Below are 23,070 nucleotides of genomic sequence, written 5' to 3'. Positions count from 1 at the left end.
TTTTATTGGACTGTTAAGGGAAGATCTATGCATGATAAGAGCCAAGCATTGCAATACAAACATTGGATTGACACGCTGTTATTTAAGAAATGTAAACACGTTTTATTATATTGCTACCAAGATAACACCTCAGATATCAAGCTCTCCAAGGCACTCAAAATAGACAAGATCAATCTTTGATATGCAGTATTGAATGTCTCCTCACTCATGGTCCCGTTGAACTTTTCCTTTTCGTCGTCACGTTGAACTTTTCCTTTTCGTCATCACGTTGAACTTTTCCTTGTCGCTCATCGTGCCGTTGAACTTATTCTTGTCGCTCATCGTACCGTTGAACTTATTCTTGTCGCTCATCGTGCCGTTGAACTTATCCTTGTCGCTCATCGTGCCGTTGAACTTATTCTTGTCGCTCATCGTGCCGTAGTACTTATCCTTGTCGCTCATCGTGCCGTTGAACTTATCCTTGTCGCTCATCGTGCCGTAGTACTTATCCTTGTCGCTCATCGTGCCGTAGTACTTATCCTTGTCGCTCATCGTGCCGTTGAACTTATCCTTGTCGCTCATCGTGCCGTAGTACTTATCCTTGTCGCTCATCGTGCCGTTGAACTTATCCTTGTCGCTCATCGTGCCGTAGTACTTATCCTTGTCGCTCATCGTGCCGTAGTACTTATCCTTGTCGCTCATCGTGCCGTTGAACTTATCCTTGTCGCTCATCGTGGCGTTGTACTTATCCTTGTCGCTCATCGTACCGTTGTACTTATCCTTGTCGCTCATCGTGCCGTTGAACTTATCCTTGTCGCTCATCGTGCCGTTGAACTTATCCTTGTCGCTCATCGTGCCGTAGTACTTATCCTTGTCGCTCATCGTGCCGTAGTACTTATCCTTGTCGCTCATCGTGCCGTTGGACTTATCCTTGTCGCTCATCGTGCCGTTGGACTTATCCTTGTCGCTCATCGTGCCGTTGAACTTATCCTTGTCGCTCATCGTGCCGTAGTACTTATCCTTGTCGCTCATCGTTCCGTTGAACTTTTCCTCGTCGCTCATCGTTCCGTCCCACAACTGCTCGTCTACTTCATGGAGTACTGAAAAAACATTAGATGGACGTCAAAACAATAAATTATGTTCTCTAGGCTTAAATCACAGCATGAATTATTCTGTAATAGTTCCTCAAGGGCTTGGTTACTTAATACATCCTGTTTTAGCAAAATATGAGCAACGTTGGCAGCAAATTCAGCAACCAAACATTGATGCATGAACTTATAAAAGACATGCAAGTGGTTTGTTTTAGCTCATATACACACATTATTAACTTGCCATTGCTGCATTTCAAATTAAATCATACATTTCCCAGATTTCAGATCTTTTACACCACTTTTATGTGACACATACTGTTGTCTTTTTAGCCTTTAGAGCGCACCTTTACCAGCGTCTTGCTCCAACATGGACTCCATCGACTGGAAAAGTGCAAAGGCTTTCTTTAAGGAGATCTCATTGGGAGACAGATCTGTAGGACACATTATAATTAAAGGTTAGTGTCAGACAGAGAAAAGAAACACTGCATACAATCAAATGTTTTCAACTCTCAGTCTCCTCTGCAGCTTATATTCACCAACTGGAAAACCAGAGACTGTGGACAGGAAACATGCTGTTAAATCAAACATTATTCCTTCATCTTCAACACAATTATCAAACAGGTAAATACCTCTGGCCAGACAAACAGTCAGCACACAGAAGAGCATCCAAACAGCTGCCATCTCTGCAGTTTTCCAAGAGAGTGTTGCCTGAGCACCAGCCAGCTTTAAAGGAGGGAAACCTCCAGCAGCTGCTGCTGATCAGCACTGATTGTCTCTCTGCACAGAGGAAAACACCATTTATCTGAGATTAAACTCTGAGAATGAGGAGTTTTTTCACGGAGCTTGTTGTGCATTTATGATTCGTAGAGACCATCATTTTAAATTCACATGTAAAAGAATATTGCATTTGAGAGGGTATATCAACTACAACAAATAACAAGCCCTCCCCCGACACACAACGATCTTTATTAACATTTTATATTGTTACCTAAAAACAATTAGAAATTATATAAATTATCCCAAATATCCCTCCTCTTCAGACAAATAAAAATTCAATTAAAACCTTTTACAACCCCCTTCCCAAAACACATATTTTGTAGAAGAAGAAAAAGAGGGTTATTCTGCTTTACAGCACTTTCAATGTTTTTCCTTTGCCCTATAAGTTATTTTTGCCCATTTTATTTTAATATTTTGAAAGGAATAAGCAAATGGGCATGTTGTGTTTTACAGCAAAGTGTTGTATAAACAACCTCTTAAATGTTGGAATCGACCAATCAGAATCAAGTATTACAGGAGGGAGTTGTTCATTTAATTTTTTTTTTTTTATTGAATTTTTTGTTTTCTGAAGAGGAAGGATGTTTTCAAAACATGTTTAATCGAGTTTTTACCTTGCGTCAGATTGGATATGTGTGTCTAGATATATATACTATACTATACTATATATATATATATATACAGTGGGGCAAAAAAGTATTTAGTCAGCCACCAATTGTGCAAGTTCTGCCACTTAAAAAGACGAGAGAGGCCTGTAATTTTCATCCTAGGTACATTTCAACTATGAGAGACAGAATGGAGGGAAAGAATCCAGGAAATCACATTGTAGGATTTTTTATGAATTAATTGGTAAATTCCTCAGTAAGATAAGTATTTGTTCACCAACAAACAAACACGATTTCTGGCTCTCACAGACCTGTAACTTCTTCTTTAAGAGCCTCCTCTGTCCTCCACTTGTTAACTGTATTAATGGTACCTGTTTGAACTCGTTATCAGTATAAAAGACACCTGTCCACAACCTCAAACAGTCACACTCCAAACTCCACTATGGCCAAGACCAAAGAGCTGTCAAAGGACACCAGAAACAAAATTGTAGACCTGCACCAGGCTGGGAAGACTGAATATGCAATAGGTTAGCACTCTGGAACCTTTCTTTGAGTACCCTGAAAAAAGCCAGCTTCTACATCTCAGGAGGATCTTGTAGCAGGATAGTGGTTGCAATATGGAAGATGAAGACTGACTTGAGAATAAGTCTATCAAGTCAAGGGAATAATCTGAGTGGCGTTAGGACAACAACCTGCTCCTTAACACCTCTAAAACCAAGGAGTTGACGATTGACTGCAGGAGAACAAAGAAGGAAGTCCACCATATGTATGGAGAAGTGGAAGGTGTGGAGAACTTCAAGTTTCTTGAAGTCAATATGTCAAAACATCTTACAAGGACCTCCAACACATCACACCGGGTTAAAAAGGCCCAGCAAAGACTCTACTTCCTCGAGAAAGAAAAACAAGCCAGGCTCCCACAGAAACTTTGTGAAGAAACAAGGAGATGAGTGGTAACTTGCTCACTCTGCCCTTTACCTCCTCACGAAAATATTTAAGTTTCCCCTCAGAAGATTAATGACTACTTGGGGAATTAAACGTTTTAAAATGTCCAACTTTTATATTAAATAAATCATGATTTATATCCCTTTATTCCCTGACTTGAAGGAGCATTACTTTCTGCTGCTTGGTAAATATTTAAGTCCACTTTTAAAGTGCTACATTCTGCATTTTAAGACAATGATTCATGTACACAATAATTACACTTTGTGCCATTCATATTTTAAAACAGAATAATAACTAAATGATGACGGGTGTTTATTTGCAAAAATCTTGAATTTCAACCTTGGAGATTTGTTAAGCTGGTAAAAATATAAACACCTTAGCACATAGAAGTGCATATGGACATCAGACTAACCTGCAATAAAGGCTGCATTTGGAAGGATTACAAGGTTTTCTAATGAACATTTCTCAAAACAGTGCACGTTTAGTCTTCTCCCTTTTACTGACACGGCCAATGTATGCTAATTCTATGGAGTATGAGAGTTTTTTTATAGACTTTTCTAGTCCAGATGAGCTTTTATTGGACTGTTAAGGGAAGATTTATGCATGATAAGAGCCAAGCATTGCAATACAAACATTGGATTGACACGCTGTTATTTAAGAAATGTAAACACGTTTTATTATATTGCTACCAAGATAACACCTCAGATATCAAGCTCTCCAAGGCACTCAAAATAGACAAGATCAATCTTTGATATGCAGTATTGAATGTCTCCTCACTCATGGTCCCGTTGAACTTTTCCTTTTCGTCGTCACGTTGAACTTTTCCTTTTCGTCATCACGTTGAACTTTTCCTTGTCGCTCATCGTGCCTTTGAACTTATCCTTGTCGCTCATCGTGCCGTAGTACTTATCCTTGTCGCTCATGGTGCCGTTGAACTTATCCTTGTCGCTCATCTTGCCGTTGAACTTATTCTTGTCGCTCATCGTACCGTTGAACTTATTCTTGTCGCTCATCGTGCCGTTGAACTTATCCTTGTCGCTCATCGTGCCGTTGAACTTATTCTTGTCGCTCATCGTACCGTTGAACTTATTCTTGTCGCTCATCGTACCGTTGAACTTATTCTTGTCGCTCATCGTGCCGTTGAACTTATCCTTGTCGCTCATCGTGCCGTTGAACTTATTCTTGTCGCTCATCGTGCCGTAGTACTTATCCTTGTCGTTCATCGTGCCGTAGTACTTATCCTTGTCGCTCATCGTGCCGTTGAACTTATCCTTGTCGCTCATCGTGCCGTAGTACTTATCCTTGTCGCTCATCGTGCCGTAGTACTTATCCTTGTCGCTCATCGTGCCGTTGAACTTATCCTTGTCGCTCATCGTGCCGTAGTACTTATCCTTGTCGCTCATCGTGCCGTTGAACTTATCCTTGTCGCTCATCGTGCCGTAGTACTTATCCTTGTCGCTCATCGTGCCGTTGAACTTATCCTTGTCGCTCATCGTGCCGTAGTACTTATCCTTGTCGCTCATCGTGCCGTAGTACTTATCCTTGTCGCTCATCGTGGCGTTGAACTTATCCTTGTCGCTCATCGTACCGTTGTACTTATCCTTGTCGCTCATCGTACCGTTGTACTTATCCTTGTCGCTCATCGTGCCGTTGAACTTATCCTTGTCGCTCATCGTGCCGTTGAACTTATCCTTGTCGCTCATCGTGCCGTAGTACTTATCCTTGTCGCTCATCGTGCCGTTGTACTTATCCTTGTCGCTCATCGTGCCGTTGTACTTATCCTTGTCGCTCATCGTGCCGTTGGACTTATCCTTGTCGCTCATCGTGCCGTAGTACTTATCCTTGTCGCTCATCGTGCCGTAGTACTTATCCTTGTCGCTCATCGTGCCGTTGGACTTATCCTTGTCGCTCATCGTGCCGTTGGACTTATCCTTGTCGCTCATCGTGCCGTTGGACTTATCCTTGTCGCTCATCGTGCCGTTGGACTTATCCTTGTCGCTCATCGTGCCGTTGGACTTATCCTTGTCGCTCATCGTGCCGTTGAACTTATCCTTGTCGCTCATCGTGCCGTAGTACTTATCCTTGTCGCTCATCGTGCCGTTGAACTTATCCTTGTCGCTCATCGTGCCGTAGTACTTATCCTTGTCGCTCATCGTGCCGTAGTACTTATCCTTGTCGCTCATCGTGCCGTTGAACTTATCCTTGTCGCTCATCGTGCCGTAGTACTTATTCTTGTCGCTCATCGTTCCGTTGAACTTATCCTTGTCGCTCATCGTGCCGTAGTACTTATCCTTGTCGCTCATCGTGCCGTAGTACTTATCCTTGTCGCTCATCGTGCCGTAGTACTTATCCTTGTCGCTCATCGTTCCGTTGAACTTTTCCTCGTCGCTCATCGTTCCGTCCCACAACTGCTCGTCTACTTCATGGAGTACTGAAAAAACATTTGATGGACGTCAAAACAATAAATTATGTTCTCTAGGCTTAAATCACAGCATGAATTATTCTGTAATAGTTCCTCAAGGGCTTGGTTACTTAATACATCCTGTTTTAGTAAAAAATGAGCAACGTTGGCAGCAAATTCAGCAACCAAACATTGATGCATGAACTTATAAAAGACATGCAAGTGGTTTGTTTTAGCTCATATACACACATTATTAACTTGCCATTGCTGCATTTCAAATTAAATCATACATTTCCCAGATTTCAGATCTTTTACACCACTTTTATGCGACACATACTGTTGTCTTTTTAGCCTTTAGAGCGCACCTTTACCAGCGTCTTGCTCCAACATGGACTCCATCGACTGGAAAAGTGCAAAGGCTTTCTTTAAGGAGATCTCATTGGGAGACAGATCTGTAGGACACATTATAATTAAAGGTTAGTGTCAGACAGAGAAAAGAAACACTGCATACAATCAAATGTTTTCAACTCTCAGTCTCCTCTGCAGCTTATATTCACCAACTGGAAAACCAGAGACTGTGGACAGGAAACATGCTGTTAAATCAAACATTATTCCTTCATCTTCAACACAATTATCAAACAGGTAAATACCTCTGGCCAGACAAACAGTCAGCACACAGAAGAGCATCCAAACAGCTGCCATCTCTGCAGTTTTCCAAGAGAGTGTTGCCTGAGCACCAGCCAGCTTTAAAGGAGGGAAACCTCCAGCAGCTGCTGCTGATCAGCACTGATTGTCTCTCTGCACAGAGGAAAACACCATTTATCTGAGATTAAACTCTGAGAATGAGGAGTTTTTTCACGGAGCTTGTTGTGCATTTATGATTCGTAGAGACCATCATTTTAAATTCACATGTAAAAGAATATTGCATTTGAGAGGGTATATCAACTACAACAAATAACAAGCCCTCCCCCGACACACAAAGATCTTTATTAACATTTTATATTGTTACCTAAAAACAATTAGAAATTATATAAATTATCCCAAATATCCCTCCTCTTCAGACAAATAAAAATTCAATTAAAACCTTTTACAACCCCCTTCCCAAAACAAATATTTTGTAGAAGAAGAAAAAGAGGGTTATTCTGCTTTACAGCACTTTCAATGTTTTTCCTTTGCCCTATAAGTTATTTTTGCCCATTTTATTTTAATATTTTGAAAGGAATAAGCAAATGGGCATGTTGTGTTTTACAGCAAAGTGTTGTATAAACAACCTCTTAAATGTTGGAATCGACCAATCAGAATCAAGTATTACAAGAGGGAGTTGTTCATTTAATTTGAATTTTTGTATCGAATTTTTTGTTTTCTGAAGAGGAAGGATGTTTTCAAAACATGTTTAATCGAGTTTTTACCTCGTGTCAGATTGTATATGTGTGTCTAGATATATATACTGTATATATATATATATGTCTAGAGAGTTTTGGCCCTAATCATGCAACATTTCATACCGTCCTGTCGGGGATCAATGACAGAAATAATGACATTATAAAGCACTTAAATTATACGTAATAAAAGCTATTAGGTACTGCAGTTTACCCGTTAAAGCTTTTAGTTTGCGTTCAACTTCCAATCAATTTTCAAAAACTGGCTGGTTGGGGTGGGGCAGGCCATGTAAACATTTATAAATAAAGCAAATACTTTGAAAAGACTTAAAATAGTCAACAGTCAAGAAATTGTGTTTTTCAAGGATGGTACAGTGGTGGTATGAATGTGGCTTTGTGTTAAACACCTTGATAGCTCTCTTGTACAGCTGCTCTATGGGTCTTAGGTTTGTGGCAAAGGCAAACGACCAGTTTGTCAAACAGTATTCAATGTGGGTTAGAATCATACAGTGGAGGTATGACTTTGCAGCATTGAGAGTTAAAGGTGGGGTAGGTAATTTTGGAGAAACCAGCTAGAGTGCGCTAGAATTTTTAAATACACGGCCGGAAGAAATCTGCCACTTCCTTACAGAGCCCCTCCTCCAACACACACGAACGCACACATGACCAATGAGGGCACGAGATAATTTGTGCACGGATGGAAAGCTGACAGGCAGGTATGCCATCCAGTTATTTTAGCCGGGGCAGCTAAAATGATTGGTCGTGCTTTTTACAGTATTACGGCTTCCACAGATGACATTTTTTTATGGATTTTTTGTCAAAGCACTTAAGATATTCATTGCTATCGGGATGTTAAAGAGCAACTTCCAGGTTAAAGAAACCTGTGAATAAATGTGTAGGAAAATGATGAATACACTAGATTTTCCAAAAAATATACAGAAATATACACGACAGTGACATCTGGCGTCGTTTTTGTAAGAAATGTTCACTTCCGCATAAAAAAGCCTCGGCACGTGACCAAAGTGTGTGACGTAACACGGGGGGACACAAGGGGGAGAGCGGCCGGTGTAACGTATTAATAAAATTGGATCCCAATGCTAGTTTCGACACAGAAGAAGTTGAACATGAATATTCGAATGCATATGACGGACCACAACCTTATAATTATGAGCCTGCTAGGCGTCCAAGAGACCAGGAGCGTCCAAGGATTAGAAGAAATAACGGCCATCGGAGAAAAATTGAGCTGTGGTGTGAGGAGAACCAGTGGAGAACTGGGCAGCTATCTTGGTGAGTGACCGGCGTTAGCTACAGAATGTTAGCTAAAGTCAGATCACAACATTGTAAAGTTAGCTATCATATATCAGGCTATAACTAAAGTAGCATTGATAATATAGTAACGTTACTGGCAGGACTGTTGATACTGATCCATAAAAGAAACTAATGCGCAAGTATCAGCCGTATCTCGCGTTACCTAATGCAACTCCACACTACGGTGCTGTGTACCGGAGGAGAGACGCGAGATACGGCTGATACTTGACGATCTGGCGGAGAAAGGTTGTGGAGCCTCCGTTGATATGTCATTGTAAATGGCTTGATGGAAAGCAGGTGTGTAGTCGGGAAGGGTGCACAGCTGATTGCAGCAGGTGAGTGGAGGTTGAGCCCGGAGCCAGGAGTGACAGCCACCACGCACACACAAACAACACAGACAGGGGGAAACAAACAAACACAAAGGAGACGGCTGGAGCAGTACAGCCACCACAGCAGGGGGCTGAGCACACCGCCTTGGGGGGCCCCTGTACTCAGCGTGATGGTGTCCTGTGTGTTATCGCCGACCCGTACAGATTGCTGTCTGGCAGTGAGGAAGTCCAGCAGCCAGTTGCAGAGAGAGGGGCTGAGGCCAAGTTTTGTTAGTTTACAAATCAGCTGCTGGAGGATGATGGTGGTGTTGAATGCTTAGCTGAAATGTAATCGTATTCTTGCTCAGGAGCATATTCAATGAGCCTACTAAATCTCTCTATAGTTTTTGTTGAGTTTTGTTGATTCTGGTTTTGAATCTTTATTGAGTGCACTCAATACTCACTCTCACAGTATGGGACAGAGTAAGAGGGCCATCTGCTGGAAACAGAGAGCATTGTTATTCTCCTTTTCAATTGTATTTCTAGATGTTGGTAGTCGCTAGGTCCTGGTTAAAATGGTGAATTTAGAGAGGGTACTCATTGTTACAGTCCTTTCTTTGCAGATTTATCCTATGGTTTTGAGTGACTGTTGAAAAACAATATACCAACACCAATTTAGCAGCACAAGGCGATGGTGGTATAGTGGTAAGCATAGCTGCCTTCCAAGCAGTTGACCCGGGTTCGATTCCTGGCCATCGCAAAAGCTTTAATATGTACAAATAAAGCGGGATGTAAAATTGGTAATGCAAACACAACAAAGGAATGATTGTAACTGATAGCATAAAATAATCAGACCGACACATTGCTGCTCACAGTCTGGAGTTCGGTCTTAGATAAAAAATTAAACAGAGACACATAAAAATACAAAAAAGATGATCTTTGCAAAACGAGGCCAGCTGGTTCACACCCTTCCTGTATTGTGTCTTGTTGTTGTTGCTGATGAGACCCATCGAAGTTCTGTCATCTACAAACTTGAGGAAGTTGGAGCTGTAGGTGGGTGTGCAGTCGTGGGTCAGCAGGGTGTAGAGCAGGGGGCTGAGCACACATCCTTGGGGGGCCCCTGTACTCAGCGTGATGGTGTCCTGTGTGTTGTCGCTGACCCGTACAGATTGCTGTCTGGCACTGAGGAAGTCCAGCAGCCAGTTGCAGAGAGAGGGGCTGAGGCCAAGTTTTTTAGTTTACAAATCAGCTGCTGGAGGATGATGGTGGTGTTGAATGCTTAGCTGAAATGTAATCGTATTCTTGCTCAGGTGCATATTCAATCAGCCTACTAAATCTCTCTACAGTTTGTGTTGAGTTTTGTTGATTCTGGTTTTGAATCTTTATTGAGTGCACTCAGCACTCACTCTCACAGTATGGGACAGAGTAAGAGGGCCATCGGCTGGAAACAGTGAGCATTGTTATTCTCCTTTTCAAATGTATTTCTAGATGTTGGTAGTTGCTAGTCCTGGTGAAAATGGTGAATTTAGAGTGGGTACTCATTGTTACAGTCCTTTCTTTGCAGATTTATCCTATGGTTTTGAGTGACTGTTGAAAAAACAATATACCACCATCAATTTAGCAGCACAAGGCGATGGTGGTATAGTGGTAAGCATAGCTGCCTTCCAAGCAGTTGACCCGGGTTCGATTCCCGGCCATCGCAAAAGCTTTAATATGTACAAATAAAGCAGGAGGAACTTTATCTGATAGCATAAAATAATCAGACTGACACATTGCTGCTCACAGTCTGGAGATTGGTCTTGGATACCTAATCAAATATAGACAAATATATAGAAATACAAAAAAATGTTTATCTTTGCAACACGAGGCCAGCTGGTTCACCCCCTTCCTGTAGTGTGTCTTGTTGTTGTTGCTGATGAGACCCACCAAAGTTCTGTCATCTGCAAACTTGAGGAAGTTGGAGCTGTAGGTGGGTGTGCAGTCGTGGGTCAGCAGGGTGTAGAGCAGGGGGCAGAGCACACATCCTTGGGGGGCCCCTGTACTCAGCGTGATGGTGTCCTGTGTGTTGTCGCTGACCCGTACAGATTGCTGTCTGGCACTGAGGAAGTCCAGCAGCCAGTTGCAGAGAGAGGGGCTGAGGCCAAGTTTTGTTAGTTTACAAATCAGCTGCTGGAGGATGATGGTGGTGTTGAATGCTTAGCTGAAATGTAATCGTATTCTTGCTCAGGTGCATATTCAATCAGCCTACTAAATCTCTCTATAGTTTGTGTTGAGTTTTGTTGATTCTGGTTTTGAATGTTTATTGAGTGCACTCAGCACTCACTCTCACAGTATGGGACAGAGTAAGAGGGCCATCTGCTGGAAACAGTGAGCATTGTTATTCTCCTTTTCAAATGTATTTCTAGATGTTGGTAGTTGCTAGGTCCTGGTGAAAATGGTGAATTTAGAGAGGGTACTCACGGTACGTCTACACTACAGGCATCAAAAAATGCTTTCAACGCTTCGCCCATTCACTTGAATGGGGTGACGTAGAAGATTTTTAATCTTCGCCGAACTGCATTGTGGGGAGCATGGCATGGCTTTGCAAGCATCACGAGCGTCTATCGGCATCAAAAGTTGAACAATGTTCCACTTTTGAGGCTTGATGCTTGGCATCAGCCAATCAAATCCTGTTTATGCAAATCCCGCCAGTGCAAGCGCAGCCAATCAAACTGCGTGCAAGCTGGGAGAGCCAGACCGCAGTTCATTTCCTCATATTCCAAACGAGATATTACGGTAGCAAATCACCCGGTTCTTTACGACCGGAACTATTTACCGGGATACAAACCGGAGGAACCAGGCATGGAGTGAGGTGGCAGAGACAGTGGGTGAAACTGATAGTTTTTTCGCCTGCTTGGAGAGTTTATATCCAGTTTACTTCGTTTTAACATTGCTATTGCTTTGTATGTCGGGGGCGGGAGATTCATGTGATTGGTTGCTCGCAAACAATCGCCAGGCTTCAGACACGCCCAGCTTCAGGATTTTTTCATGCCTGTAGTGTAGACGGGCCGTCATTGTTACAGTCCTTTCTTTGCAGATTTATCCTATGGTTTTGAGTGACTGTTGAAAAAACAATATACCACCATCAATTTAGCAGCACAAGGCGATGGTGGTATAGTGGTAAGCATAGCTGCCTTTCAAGCAGTTGACCTGCGTTCGATTCCCGGCCATCGCAAAAGCTTTAATATGTACAAATAAAGCAGGAGGTAAAATTAGTAATGCAAACACAACAAAGGAATGATTGTATCTGATAGCATAAAATAATCAGACCGACACATTGCTGCTCACAGTCTGGAGTTCGGTCTTGGATAAAAAATTAAACATAGACACATACAAATACAAAAAAAATGATCTTTGCAAAACGAGGCCAGCTGGTTTCACCCCCTTCCTGTAGTGGGTCTCGTCGTTTGTTGCTGATGAGACCCACCAAAGTTCCGTCATCCGCAAACTTGAGGAAGTTGGAGCTGGAGGTGGGTGTGCAGTCGTGGGTCAGCAGGGTGTAGAGCAGGGGGCTGAGCAGACCTATGTGTTATTGCCGACCCGTACAGATTGCTGTCTGGCACTGAGGAAGTCCAGCAGACAATTGCAGAGAGAGGGGCTTAGGCCAAGTTTTGTTAGCTTACAAATCAGCTGCTGGAGGATGATGGTGGTGTTGAATGCTTAGCTGAAATGTAATCGTATTCTTGCTCAAGGGCATATTCAATTAGCCTACTAAATCTCTCTATAGTTTGTGTTGAGTTTTGTTGATTCTTGTTTTGAATCTTTATTGAGTGCACTCAGCACTCACTCTCACAATATGGGACAGAGTAAGAGGGCCATCTGCTGGAAACAGTGAGCATTGTTATTCTCCTTTTCAAATGTATTTCTAGATGTTGGTAGTCGCTAGGTCCTGGTGAAAATGGTGAATTTAGAGAGGGTACTCATTGTTACAGTCCTTTTTTTGCAGATTTATCCTATGGTTTTGAGTGACTGTTGAAAAAACAATATACCAACACCAATTTAGCAGCACCTGGCGATGGTGGTATAGTGGTAAGCATAGCTGCCTTCCAAGCAGTTGACCCGGGTTCGATTCCCGGCCATCGCAAAAGCTTTAATATGTACAAATAAAGCGGGAGGTAAAATTGGTAATGCAAACACAACAAAGGAATGATTGTAACTGATTGCATAAAATAATCAGACCGACACATTGCTGCTCACAGTCTGGAGTTTGGTCTTGGATAAAAAATTAAACAGAGACACATAAAAATACAAAAAAGATGATCTTTGCAAAACAAGGCCAGCTGGTTCACCCCCTTCCTGTATTGTGTCTTGTTGTTGTTGCTGATGAGACCCACCGAAGTTCTGTCATCTACAAACTTGAGGAAGTTGGAGCTGTAGGTGGGTGTGCAGTCGTGGGTCAGCAGGGTGTAGAGCAGGGGGCTGAGCACACATCCTTGGGGGGCCCCTGTACTCAGCGTGATGGTGTCCTGTGTGTTGTCGCTGACCCGTACAGATTGCTGTCTGGCACTGAGGAAGTCCAGCAGCCAGTTGCAGAGAGAGGGGCTGAGGCCAAGTTTTGTTAGTTTACAAATCAGCTGCTGGAGGATGATGGTGGTGTTGAATGCTTAGCTGAAATGTAATCGTATTCTTGCTCAGGTGCATCTTCAATTAGCCTACTAAATCTCTCTATAGTTTGTGTTGAGTTTTGTTGATTCTGGTTTTGAATCTTTATTGAGTGCACTCAGCACTCACTCTCACAGTATGGGACAGAGTAAGAGGGCCATCTGCTGGAAACAGTGAGCATTGTTATTCTCCTTTTCAAATGTATTTCTAGATGTTGGTAGTCGCTAAGTCCGGGTGAAGATGGTGAATTTAGAGAGGGTACTCATTGTTACAGTCCTTTCTTTGCAGATTTATCCTATGGTTTTGAGTGACTGTTGAAAAAACAATATACCACCATCAATTTAGCAGCACAAGGCGATGGTGGTATAGTGGTAAGCATAGCTGCCTTCCAAGCAGTTGACCCGGGTTCGATTCCCGGCCATCGCAAAAGCTTTAATATGTACAAATAAAGCAGGAGGAACTGTATCTGATAGCATAAAATAATCAGACTGACACATTGCTGCTCACAGTCTGGAGATTGGTCTTGGATACCTAATCAAATATATAGAAATACAAAAAAATGTTTATCTTTGCAACACGAGGCCAGCTGGTTCACCCCCTTCCTGTAGTGTGTCTTGTTGTTGTTGCTGATGAGACCCACCAAAGTTCTGTCATCTGCAAACTTGAGGAAGTTGGAGCTGTAGGTGGGTGTGCAGTCGTGGGTCAGCAGGGTGTAGAGCAGGGGGCAGAGCACACATCCTTGGGGGGCCCCTGTACTCAGCGTGATGGTGTCCTGTGTGTTGTCGCTGACCCGTACAGATTGCTGTCTGGCACTGAGGAAGTCCAGCAGCCAGTTGCAGAGAGAGGGGCTGAGGCCAAGTTTTGTTAGTTTACAAATCAGCTGCTGGAGGATGATGGTGGTGTTGAATGCTTAGCTGAAATGTAATCGTATTCTTGCTCAGGTGCATATTCAATCAGCCTACTAAATCTCTCTATAGTTTGTGTTGAGTTTTGTTGATTCTGGTTTTGAATCTTTATTGAGTGCACTCAGCACTCACTCTCACAGTATGGGACAGAGTAAGAGGGCCATCTGCTGGAAACAGTGAGCATTGTTATTCTCCTTTTCAAATGTATTTCTAGATGTTGGTAGTTGCTAGGTCCTGGTGAAAATGGTGAATTTAGAGAGGGTACTCACGGTACGTCTACACTACAGGCATCAAAAAATGCTTTCAACGCTTCGCCCATTCACTTGAATGGGGTGACGTAGAAGATTTTTAATCTTCGCCGAACTGCATTGTGGGGAGCATGGCATGGCTTTGCAAGCATCACGAGCGTCTATCGGCATCAAATGTTCAACTTTTGAGGCTTGATGCTTGGCATCAGCCAATCAAATCCTGTTTATGCAAATCCCGCCAGTGCAAGCGCAGCCAATCAAACTGCGTGCAAGCTGGGAGAGCCAGACCGCAGTTCATTTCCTCATATTCCAAACGAGATATTACGGTAGCAAATCACCCAGTTCTTTACGACCGGAACTATTTACCGGGATACAAACCGGAGGAACCAGGCATGGAGTGAGGTGGCAGAGACAGTGGGTGAAACTGATAGTTTTTTCGCCTGCTTGGAGAGTTTATATCCAGTTTACTTCGTTTTAACATTGCTATTGCTTTGTATGTCGGGGGCGGGAGATTCATGTGATTGGTTGCTCGCAAACAATCGCCAAGCTTCAGACACGCCCAGCTTCAGGATTTGTTCATGCCTGTAGTGTAGACGGGCCGTCATTGTTACAGTCCTTTCTTTGCAGATTTATCCTATGGTTTTGAGTGACTGTTGAAAAAACAATATACCACCATCAATTTAGCAGCACAAGGCGATGGTGGTATAGTGGTAAGCATAGCTGCCTTTCAAGCAGTTGACCTGCGTTCGATTCCCGGCCATCGCAAAAGCTTTAATATGTACAAATAAAGCAGGAGGTAACATTAGTAATGCAAACACAACAAAGGAATGATTGTATCTGATAGCATAAAATAATCAGACTGACACATTGCTGCTCACAGTCTGGAGTTTGGTCTTGGATAAAAAATTAAACATAGACACATACAAATACAAAAAAAATGATCTTTGCAAAACGAGGCCAGCTGGTTTCACCCCCTTCCTGTAGTGGGTCTCGTCGTTTGTTGCTGATGAGACCCACCAAAGTTCCGTCATCCGCAAACTTGAGGAAGTTGGAGCTGGAGGTGGGTGTGCAGTCGTGGGTCAGCAGGGTGTAGAGCAGGGGGCTGAGCAGACCTATGTGTTATTGCCGACCCGTACAGATTGCTGTCTGGCACTGAGGAAGTCCAGCAGACAATTGGAGAGAGAGGGGCTGAGGCCAAGTTTTGTTAGTTTACAAATCAGCTGCTGGAGGATGATGGTGGTGTTGAATGCTTAGCTGAAATGTAATCGTATTCTTGCTCAAGGGCATATTCAATTAGCCTACTAAATCTCTCTATAGTTTGTGTTGAGTTTTGTTGATTCTTGTTTTGAATCTTTATTGAGTGCCCTCAGCACTCACTCTCACAATATGGGACAGAGTAAGAGGGCCATCTGCTGGAAACAGTGAGCATTGTTATTCTCCTTTTCAAATGTATTTCTAGATGTTGGTAGTTGTTAGGTCCTGGTGAAAATTGTGAATTTAGAGAGGGTACTCATTGTTACAGTCCTTTCTTTGCAGATTTATCCTATGGTTTTGAGTGACTGTTGAAAAACCAATATACCACCATCAATTTAGCAGCACAAGGCGATGGTGGTATAGTGGTAAGCATAGCTGCCTTCCAAGCAGTTGACCCGGGTTCGATTCCCGGCCATCGCAAAAGCTTTAATATGTACAAATAAAGCAGGAGGTAAAATTGGTAATGCAAACACAACAAAGGAATGATTGAATGACCAGTTTGTCAAACAGTATTCAATGTGGGTTAGAATCATACAGTGGAGGTATGACTTTGCAGCATTGAGAGTTAAAGGTGGGGTAGGTAATTTTGGAGAAACCAGCTAGAGTGCGCTAGAATTTTTAAATACACGGCCGGAAGAAATCTGCCACTTCCTTACAGAGCCCCTCCTCCAACACACACGAACGCACACATGACCAATAAGGGCACGAGATAATTTGTGCATGGATGGAAAGCTGACAGGTAGGTATGCCATCCAGTTATTTTAGCCGGGGCAGCTAAAATGATTGGTCGTGCTTTTTACAGTATTACGGCTTCCACAGATGACATTTTTTTATGGATTTTTTGTCAAAGCACTTAAGATATTCATTGCTATCGGGATGTTAAAGAGCAACTTCCAGGTTAAAGAAACCTGTGAATAAATGTGTAGGAAAATGATGAATACACTAGATTTTCAAAAAAATATACAGAAATATACACTACAGTGACATCTGGCGTCGTTTTTGTAAGAAATGTTCACTTCCACATAAAAAAGCCTCGGCACGTGACCTCCCGCGTGTGACGTAACACGGGGAACACAAGGGGGAGAGCGGCCGGTGTAACGTATTAATAAAAATGGATTCCATTGCTAGTTTCGACACAGAAGACACAGAAGAAGTTGAACATGAATATTCGAATGCATATGACGGACCACAACCTTATAATTATGAGCCTGCTAGGCGTCCAAGAGACCAGGAGCAGCCAAGGATTAGAAGAAATAACGGCCATCGGAGAGAAATTGAGCTGTGGTGTGAGGAGAACCAGTGGAGAACTGGGCAGCTATCTTGGTGAGTGACCGGCGTTAGCTACAGAATGTTAGCTAACGTCACATCACAACATTGTAAAGTTAGCTATCATATATCAGGCTATAACTAAAGTATCATTGATAATATAGTATACTGGCAGGACTGTTGATACTGATCCATAAAAGAAACTAATGCGCAAGTATCAGCCGTATCTCGCGTTACCTAATGCAACTCCACACTACGGTGCTGTGTACCGGAGGAGAGACGCGAGATACGGCTGATACTTGACGATCTGGCGGAGAAAGGTTGTGGAGCCTCCGTTGATATGTCATTGTAAATGGCTTGATGGAAAGCAGGTGTGTAGTCGGGGAGGGTGCACAGCTGATTGCAGCAGGTGAGTGGAGGTTGAGCCCGAAGACAGAAGTGACAGCCACCACGCACACACAAACACAGACAGGGGGAAACAAACAAACACAAAGGAGACGGCTGGAGCAGTACAGCCACCACAGCGTTACCTAATGCAACTCCACACTATGTCTTACGGTGCCGTGTACCGGAGGGGAGAGAGAGAGAGCAGCGAAGGGGCGGGGAGAGAGAGAAGTAATACGGTTTCCTGATAAAGCTGTGGAGAGTATGTGCTGCAGGGAGGTGGATGCACAACGCACCCAGGAACGAACGCTAGCTCCGGTCCTTTTTACTGTGGACTCGATGTCCTGACAGGCTGGTATTTGTGCAACCTGCACAAACACAATACTGCACCATGATTACAAATGGTGAAATACAATGTAAAACTACCGGAAAATACCAGCTCCTTAAAACACAACCGCTCTAATCAACGCAACTCTACTATACCCGCGGTCAGAGAGCAGAGATGTGTCCCCTGTGTGATGTAATATGACGCGTATGACGTATGACCTTAAAAAAAAGCCGTTTTAAGAGCAGAGCAAAAAGGCAGTTTTTAAGAGCAGAGCTCCAAATTGCTCCTTTCCCTCTGAATTCCTGCCCTTGTGTACAGTTAGTTACGTGTCTGAGTCTCTGCATAAAGATAGCATCTCTTTGTATACATTGTGGACAATGTATATGGTGTGATGGTTAGCACTCTGGAACCTTTCTTTGAGTACCCTGAAAAAAGCCAGCTTCTACATCTCAGGAGGATCTTGTAGCAGGATAGTGGTTGCAATATGGAAGATGAAGACTGACTTGAGAATAAGTCTATCAAGTCAAGGGAATAATCTGAGTGGCGTTAGGACAACAACCTGCTCCTTAACACCTCTAAAACCAAGGAGTTGACGATTGACTGCAGGAGAACAAAGAAGGAAGTCCACCATATGTATGGAGAAGTGGAAGGCGTGGAGAACTTCAAGTTTCTTGAAGTCAATATGTCAAAACATCTTACAAGGACCTCCAACACATCACACCGGGTTAAAAAGGCCCAGCAAAGACTCTACTTCCTCGAGAAAGAAAATCAAGCCAGGCTCCCACAGAAACTTTGTGAAGAAACAAGGAGATGAGTGGTAACTTGCTCACTCTGCCCTTTACCTCCTCACGAAAATATTTAAGTTTCCCCTCAGAAGATTAATGACTACTTGGGGAATTAAACGTTTTACAATGTCCAACTTTTATATTAAATAAATCATGATTTATATCCCTTTATTCCCTGACTTGAAGGAGAATTACTTTTTTCTGCTTGGTAAATATTTAAGTCCACTTTTAAAGTGCTACATGCTGCATTTTAAGAAAATTATTCATGTACACAATAATTACACTTTGTGCCATTCATATTTTAAAACAGAATAATAACTAAATGATGACTGGTGTTTATTTGCAAAAATCTTGAATTTCAACCTTGGAGATTTGTTAAGCTGGTAAAAATATAAACACCTTAGCACATAGAAGTGCATATGGACATCAGACTAACCTGCAATAAAGGCTGCATTTGGAAGGATTACAAGGTTTTCTAATGAACATTTCTCAAAACAGTGCACGTTTAGTCTTCTCCCTTTTACTGACATGGCCAATGTATGCTAATCCTATGGAGTATGAGAGTTTTTTTATAGACTTTTCTAGTCCAGATGAGCTTTTATTGGACTGTTAAGGGAAGATTTATGCATGATAAGAGCCAAGCATTGCAATACAAACATTGGATTGACACGCTGTTATTTAAGAAATGTAAACACGTTTTATTATATTGCTACCAAGATAACACCTCAGATATCAAGCTCTCCAAGGCACTCAAAATAGACAAGATCAATCTTTGATATGCAGTATTGAATGTCTCCTAACTCATCGTCCCGTTGAACTTTTCCTTTTCGTCGTCACGTTGAACTTTTCCTTTTCGTCATCACGTTGAACTTTTCCTCGTCGCTCATCGTGCCGTTGAACTTATCCTTGTCGCTCATCGTGCCGTTGAACTTATCCTTGTCGCTCATCGTGCCGTTGAACTTATCCTTGTCGCTCATCGTGCCGTTGAACTTATCCTTGTCGCTCATCGTGCCGTTGAACTTATTCTTGTCGCTCATCGTGCCGTTGAACTTATCCTTGTCGCTCATCGTGCCGTTGAACTTATTCTTGTCGCTCATCGTACCGTTGAACTTATCCTTGTCGCTCATCTTGCCGTAGTACTTATCCTTGTCGCTCATCGTGCCGTAGTACTTATCCTTGTCGCTCATCGTGCCGTTGAACTTATCCTTGTCGCTCATCGTGCCGTAGTACTTATCCTTGTCGCTCATCGTGCCGTTGAACTTATCCTTGTCGCTCATCGTGCCGTTGAACTTATCCTTGTCGCTCATCGTGCCGTAGTACTTATCCTTGTCGCTCATCGTGCCGTAGTACTTATCCTTGTCGCTCATCGTGCCGTAGTACTTATCCTTGTCGCTCATCGTGCCGTAGTACTTATCCTTGTCGCTCATCGTGCCGTTGAACTTATCCTTATCGCTCATCGTGCCGTTGAACTTATCCTTGTCGCTCATCGTGCCGTAGTACTTATCCTTGTCGCTCATCGTGCCGTTGAACTTATCCTTGTCGCTCATCGTGCCGTAGTAGTTATCCTTGTCGCTCATCGTGCCGTAGTACTTATCCTTGTCGCTCATCGTGCCGTTATACTTATCCTTGTCGCTCATCGTGCCGTAGTACTTATCCTTGTCGCTCATCGTGCCGTAGTACTTATCCTTGTCGCTCATCGTGCCGTTGGACTTATCCTTGTCGCTCATCGTGCCGTTGGACTTATCCTTGTCGCGCATCGTGTCGTAGTACTTATCCTTGTCGCTCATCGTGCCGTTGAACTTATCCTTGTCGCTCATCGTGCCGTTGAACTTATCCTCGTCGCTCATCGTTCCGTTGAACTTATCCTTGTCGCTCATCGTTCCGTTGAACTTATCCTTGTCGCTCATCGTTCCGTTGAACTTTTCCTCGTCGCTCATCGTTCCGTTCCACAACTGCTCGTCTACTTCATGGAGTACTGAAAAAACATTTGATGGACGTCAAAACAATAAATGATGTTCTCTAGACTTAAATCACAGCATGAATTATTCTGTAATAGTTCCTCAAGGGCTTGGTTACTTAATACATCCTGTTTTTGTAAAAAAACAGCAACGTTGGCAGCAAATTCAGCAACCAAACATTGATGCATGAACTTATAAAAGACATGCAAGTGGTTTGTTTTAGCTCATATACACACATTATTAACTTGCCATTGCTGCGTTTCAAATTAAATCATACATTTCCCAGATTTCAGATCTTTTACACCACTTTTATGCGACACATACTGTTGTCTTTTTAGCCTTTAGAGCGCACCTTTGCCAGCGTCTTGCTCCAACATGGACTCCATCGACTGGAAAAGTGCAAAGGCTTTCTTTAAGGAGATCTCATTGGGAGACAGATCTGTAGGACACATTATAATTAAAGGTTAGTGTCAGACAGAGAAAAGAAACACTGCATACAATCAAATGTTTTCAACTCTCAGTCTCCTCTGCGGCTTATATTCACCAACTGGAAAACCAGAGACTGTGGACAGGAAACATGCTGTTAAATCAAACATTATTCCTTCATCTTCAACACAATTATCAAACAGGTAAATACCTCTGGCCAGACAAACAGTCAGCACACAGAAGAGCATCCAAACAGCTGCCATCTCTGCAGTTTTCCAAGAGAGTGTTGCCTGAGCACCAGCCAGCTTTAAAGGAGGGAAACCTCCAGCAGCTGCTGCTGATCAGCACTGATTGTCTCTCTGCACAGAGGAAAACACCATTTATCTGAGATTAAACTCTGAGAATGAGGAGTTTTTTCATGGAGCTTGTTGTGCATTTATGATTCATAGAGACCATCATTTTAAATTCACATGTAAAAGAATATTGCATTTGAGAGGGTATATCAACCACAACAAATAACAAGCCCTCCCCCGACACACAAAGATCTTTATTAACATTTTATATTGTTACCTAAAAACAATTAGAAATGATATAAATTATCCCAAATATCCCTCCTCTTCCGAAAACTAAAAATTCTATTAAAACCTTTTACAACCCCCTTCCCAAAACACATATTTTGTAGAAGAAGAAAAACAGGGTTATTCTGCTTTACAGCACTTTCAATGTTTTTCCTCTGCCCTATAAGTTATTTTTGCCCATTTTATTTTAATATTTTGCAAGGAATAAGCAAATGGGCATGTTGTGTTTTACAGCAATGTGTTGTATAAACAACCTCTTAAATGTTGGAATCGACCAATCAGAATCAAGTATTACAGGAGGGAGTTGTTCATTTAATTTTTATTTTTTTATTTAATTTTTTGTTTTCTGAAGAGGAAGGATGTTTTCAAAACATGTTTAATCGAGTTTTGACCTCGTGTCAGATTGTATATGTGTGTCTAGATATATATACTGTATATATATATATATATATATATATATATATGTCTAGAGAGTTTTGGCCCTAATCATGCAACATTTCATACCGTCCTGTCGGGGATCAATGACAGAAATAATGACATTATAAAGCACTTAAATTACGTAATAAAAGCTATTAGGTACTGCAGTTTACCCGTTAAAGCTTTTAGTTTGCGTTCAACTTCCAATCAATCCAAAGCACTGAACAACTAAGTTTCCTGATGTGCCAACATTAAAGACAATTCTCTATTAGATGCTATACATATTCAACTCCACTGTAATATAATGTATGTATTTTAAAAGAGAAACTTCATTATTTGTCAACCCCAAATGTATAATTGGTTCATTATTGAGTGAGAGTTACTGTCCAAATGTTTATATCTGGGTGTCTTTGCTCTAAAGGGCCCCTACTATGTTTTTTGTTGCTTACATAATACTGGACACATTTCAAAAACTGGCTGGTTGGGGTGGGGCAGTCCATGTAAACATTTATAAATAAAGCACATACTTTTAAAAGACTTAAAATAGTCAACACTCAAGAAATTGTGTTTTTCAAGGATGGTACAGTGGTGGTATGAATGTGGCTTTCTGTTAAACACCTTGATAGCTCTCTTGTACAGCTGCTCTATGGGTCTTAGGTTTGTGGCAAAGGCAAACGACCAGTTTGTCAAACAGTATTCAATGTGGGTTAGAATCATACAGTGGAGGTATGACTTTGCAGCATTGAGAGTTAAAGGTGGGGTAGGTAATTTTGGAGAAACCAGCTAGAGTGCGCTAGAATTTTTAAATACACGGCCGGAAGAAATCTGCCACTTCCTTACAGAGCCCCTCCTCCAACACACACGAATGCACACATGACCAATGAGGGCACGAGATAATTTGTGCACGGATGGAAAGCTGACAGGCAGGTATGCCATCCAGTTATTTTAGCCGGGGCAGCTAAAGTGATTGGTCGTGCTTTTTACAGTATTACGGCTTCCACAGATGAACATTTTTAATGGATTTTTTGTCAAAGCACTTAAGATATTCATTGCTATCGGGATGTTAAAGAGCAACTTCCAGGTTAAAGAAACC

At 42.3% G+C, this 23,070-nt stretch overlaps 2 protein-coding genes across 4 annotated transcripts in view; both read right to left on the bottom strand.

The window, feature by feature from the left end:
- The window catches only part of LOC307026259 (uncharacterized protein), a 36,591-nt gene extending 15,338 nt beyond the window's left edge, over positions 1-21,253 (bottom strand). The window contains exons 1-3 of one of the 3 annotated variants that reach the window (XM_079661520.1): positions 21,194-21,253; positions 20,909-20,995; positions 4,042-5,822 (exon numbers count right to left, since the gene is read on the bottom strand). In XM_079661520.1, the coding sequence (XP_079517646.1) occupies positions 4,201-5,822; positions 20,909-20,995; positions 21,194-21,245 (1,761 nt within the window). In that variant the 5' untranslated portion in view covers positions 21,246-21,253 and the 3' untranslated portion in view covers positions 4,042-4,200. Of the gene's footprint in view, positions 1-4,041; positions 5,823-6,157; positions 6,245-6,442; positions 6,501-20,908; positions 20,996-21,193 lie in introns of those variants that run through there. The other 2 variants (XM_079661521.1, XM_079661518.1) reach the window with 2 other exon arrangements.
- Positions 79-1,480, bottom strand: LOC307026674 (uncharacterized protein). Its single transcript, XM_079662255.1, has 2 exons — positions 1,415-1,480; positions 79-1,079 (listed from the first exon to the last, which is right to left on the bottom strand). Exons 1-2 carry the CDS (start codon positions 1,446-1,448, stop codon positions 238-240), a joined length of 876 nt encoding a protein of 291 aa, XP_079518381.1. The 5' UTR covers positions 1,449-1,480; the 3' UTR covers positions 79-237.
- Positions 21,254-23,070: the final 1,817 nt, after the last annotated feature.

The sequence above is a fragment of the Notothenia rossii genome (assembly GCF_949606895.1).
Source record: "Notothenia rossii genome assembly, chromosome: 12".
Classification (NCBI taxonomy): domain Eukaryota; kingdom Metazoa; phylum Chordata; class Actinopteri; order Perciformes; family Nototheniidae; genus Notothenia; species Notothenia rossii.
This window is presented reverse-complemented; position numbering and strand designations above follow the sequence as displayed.

What these genes read in the sequence shown, in the direction of transcription:
- LOC307026674 (XM_079662255.1), bottom strand. Translation starts at nt 1,448, where the DNA reads ATGGAGTCCATGTTGGAGCAAGACGCTGGTAAAG. An exon ending in GGAGCAAGACGCTGGTAAAG is followed by an intron (nt 1,080 to 1,414) that starts GTGCGCTCTAAA and finishes ATGTTTTTTCAG; the next exon opens with TACTCCATGAAGTAGACGAG.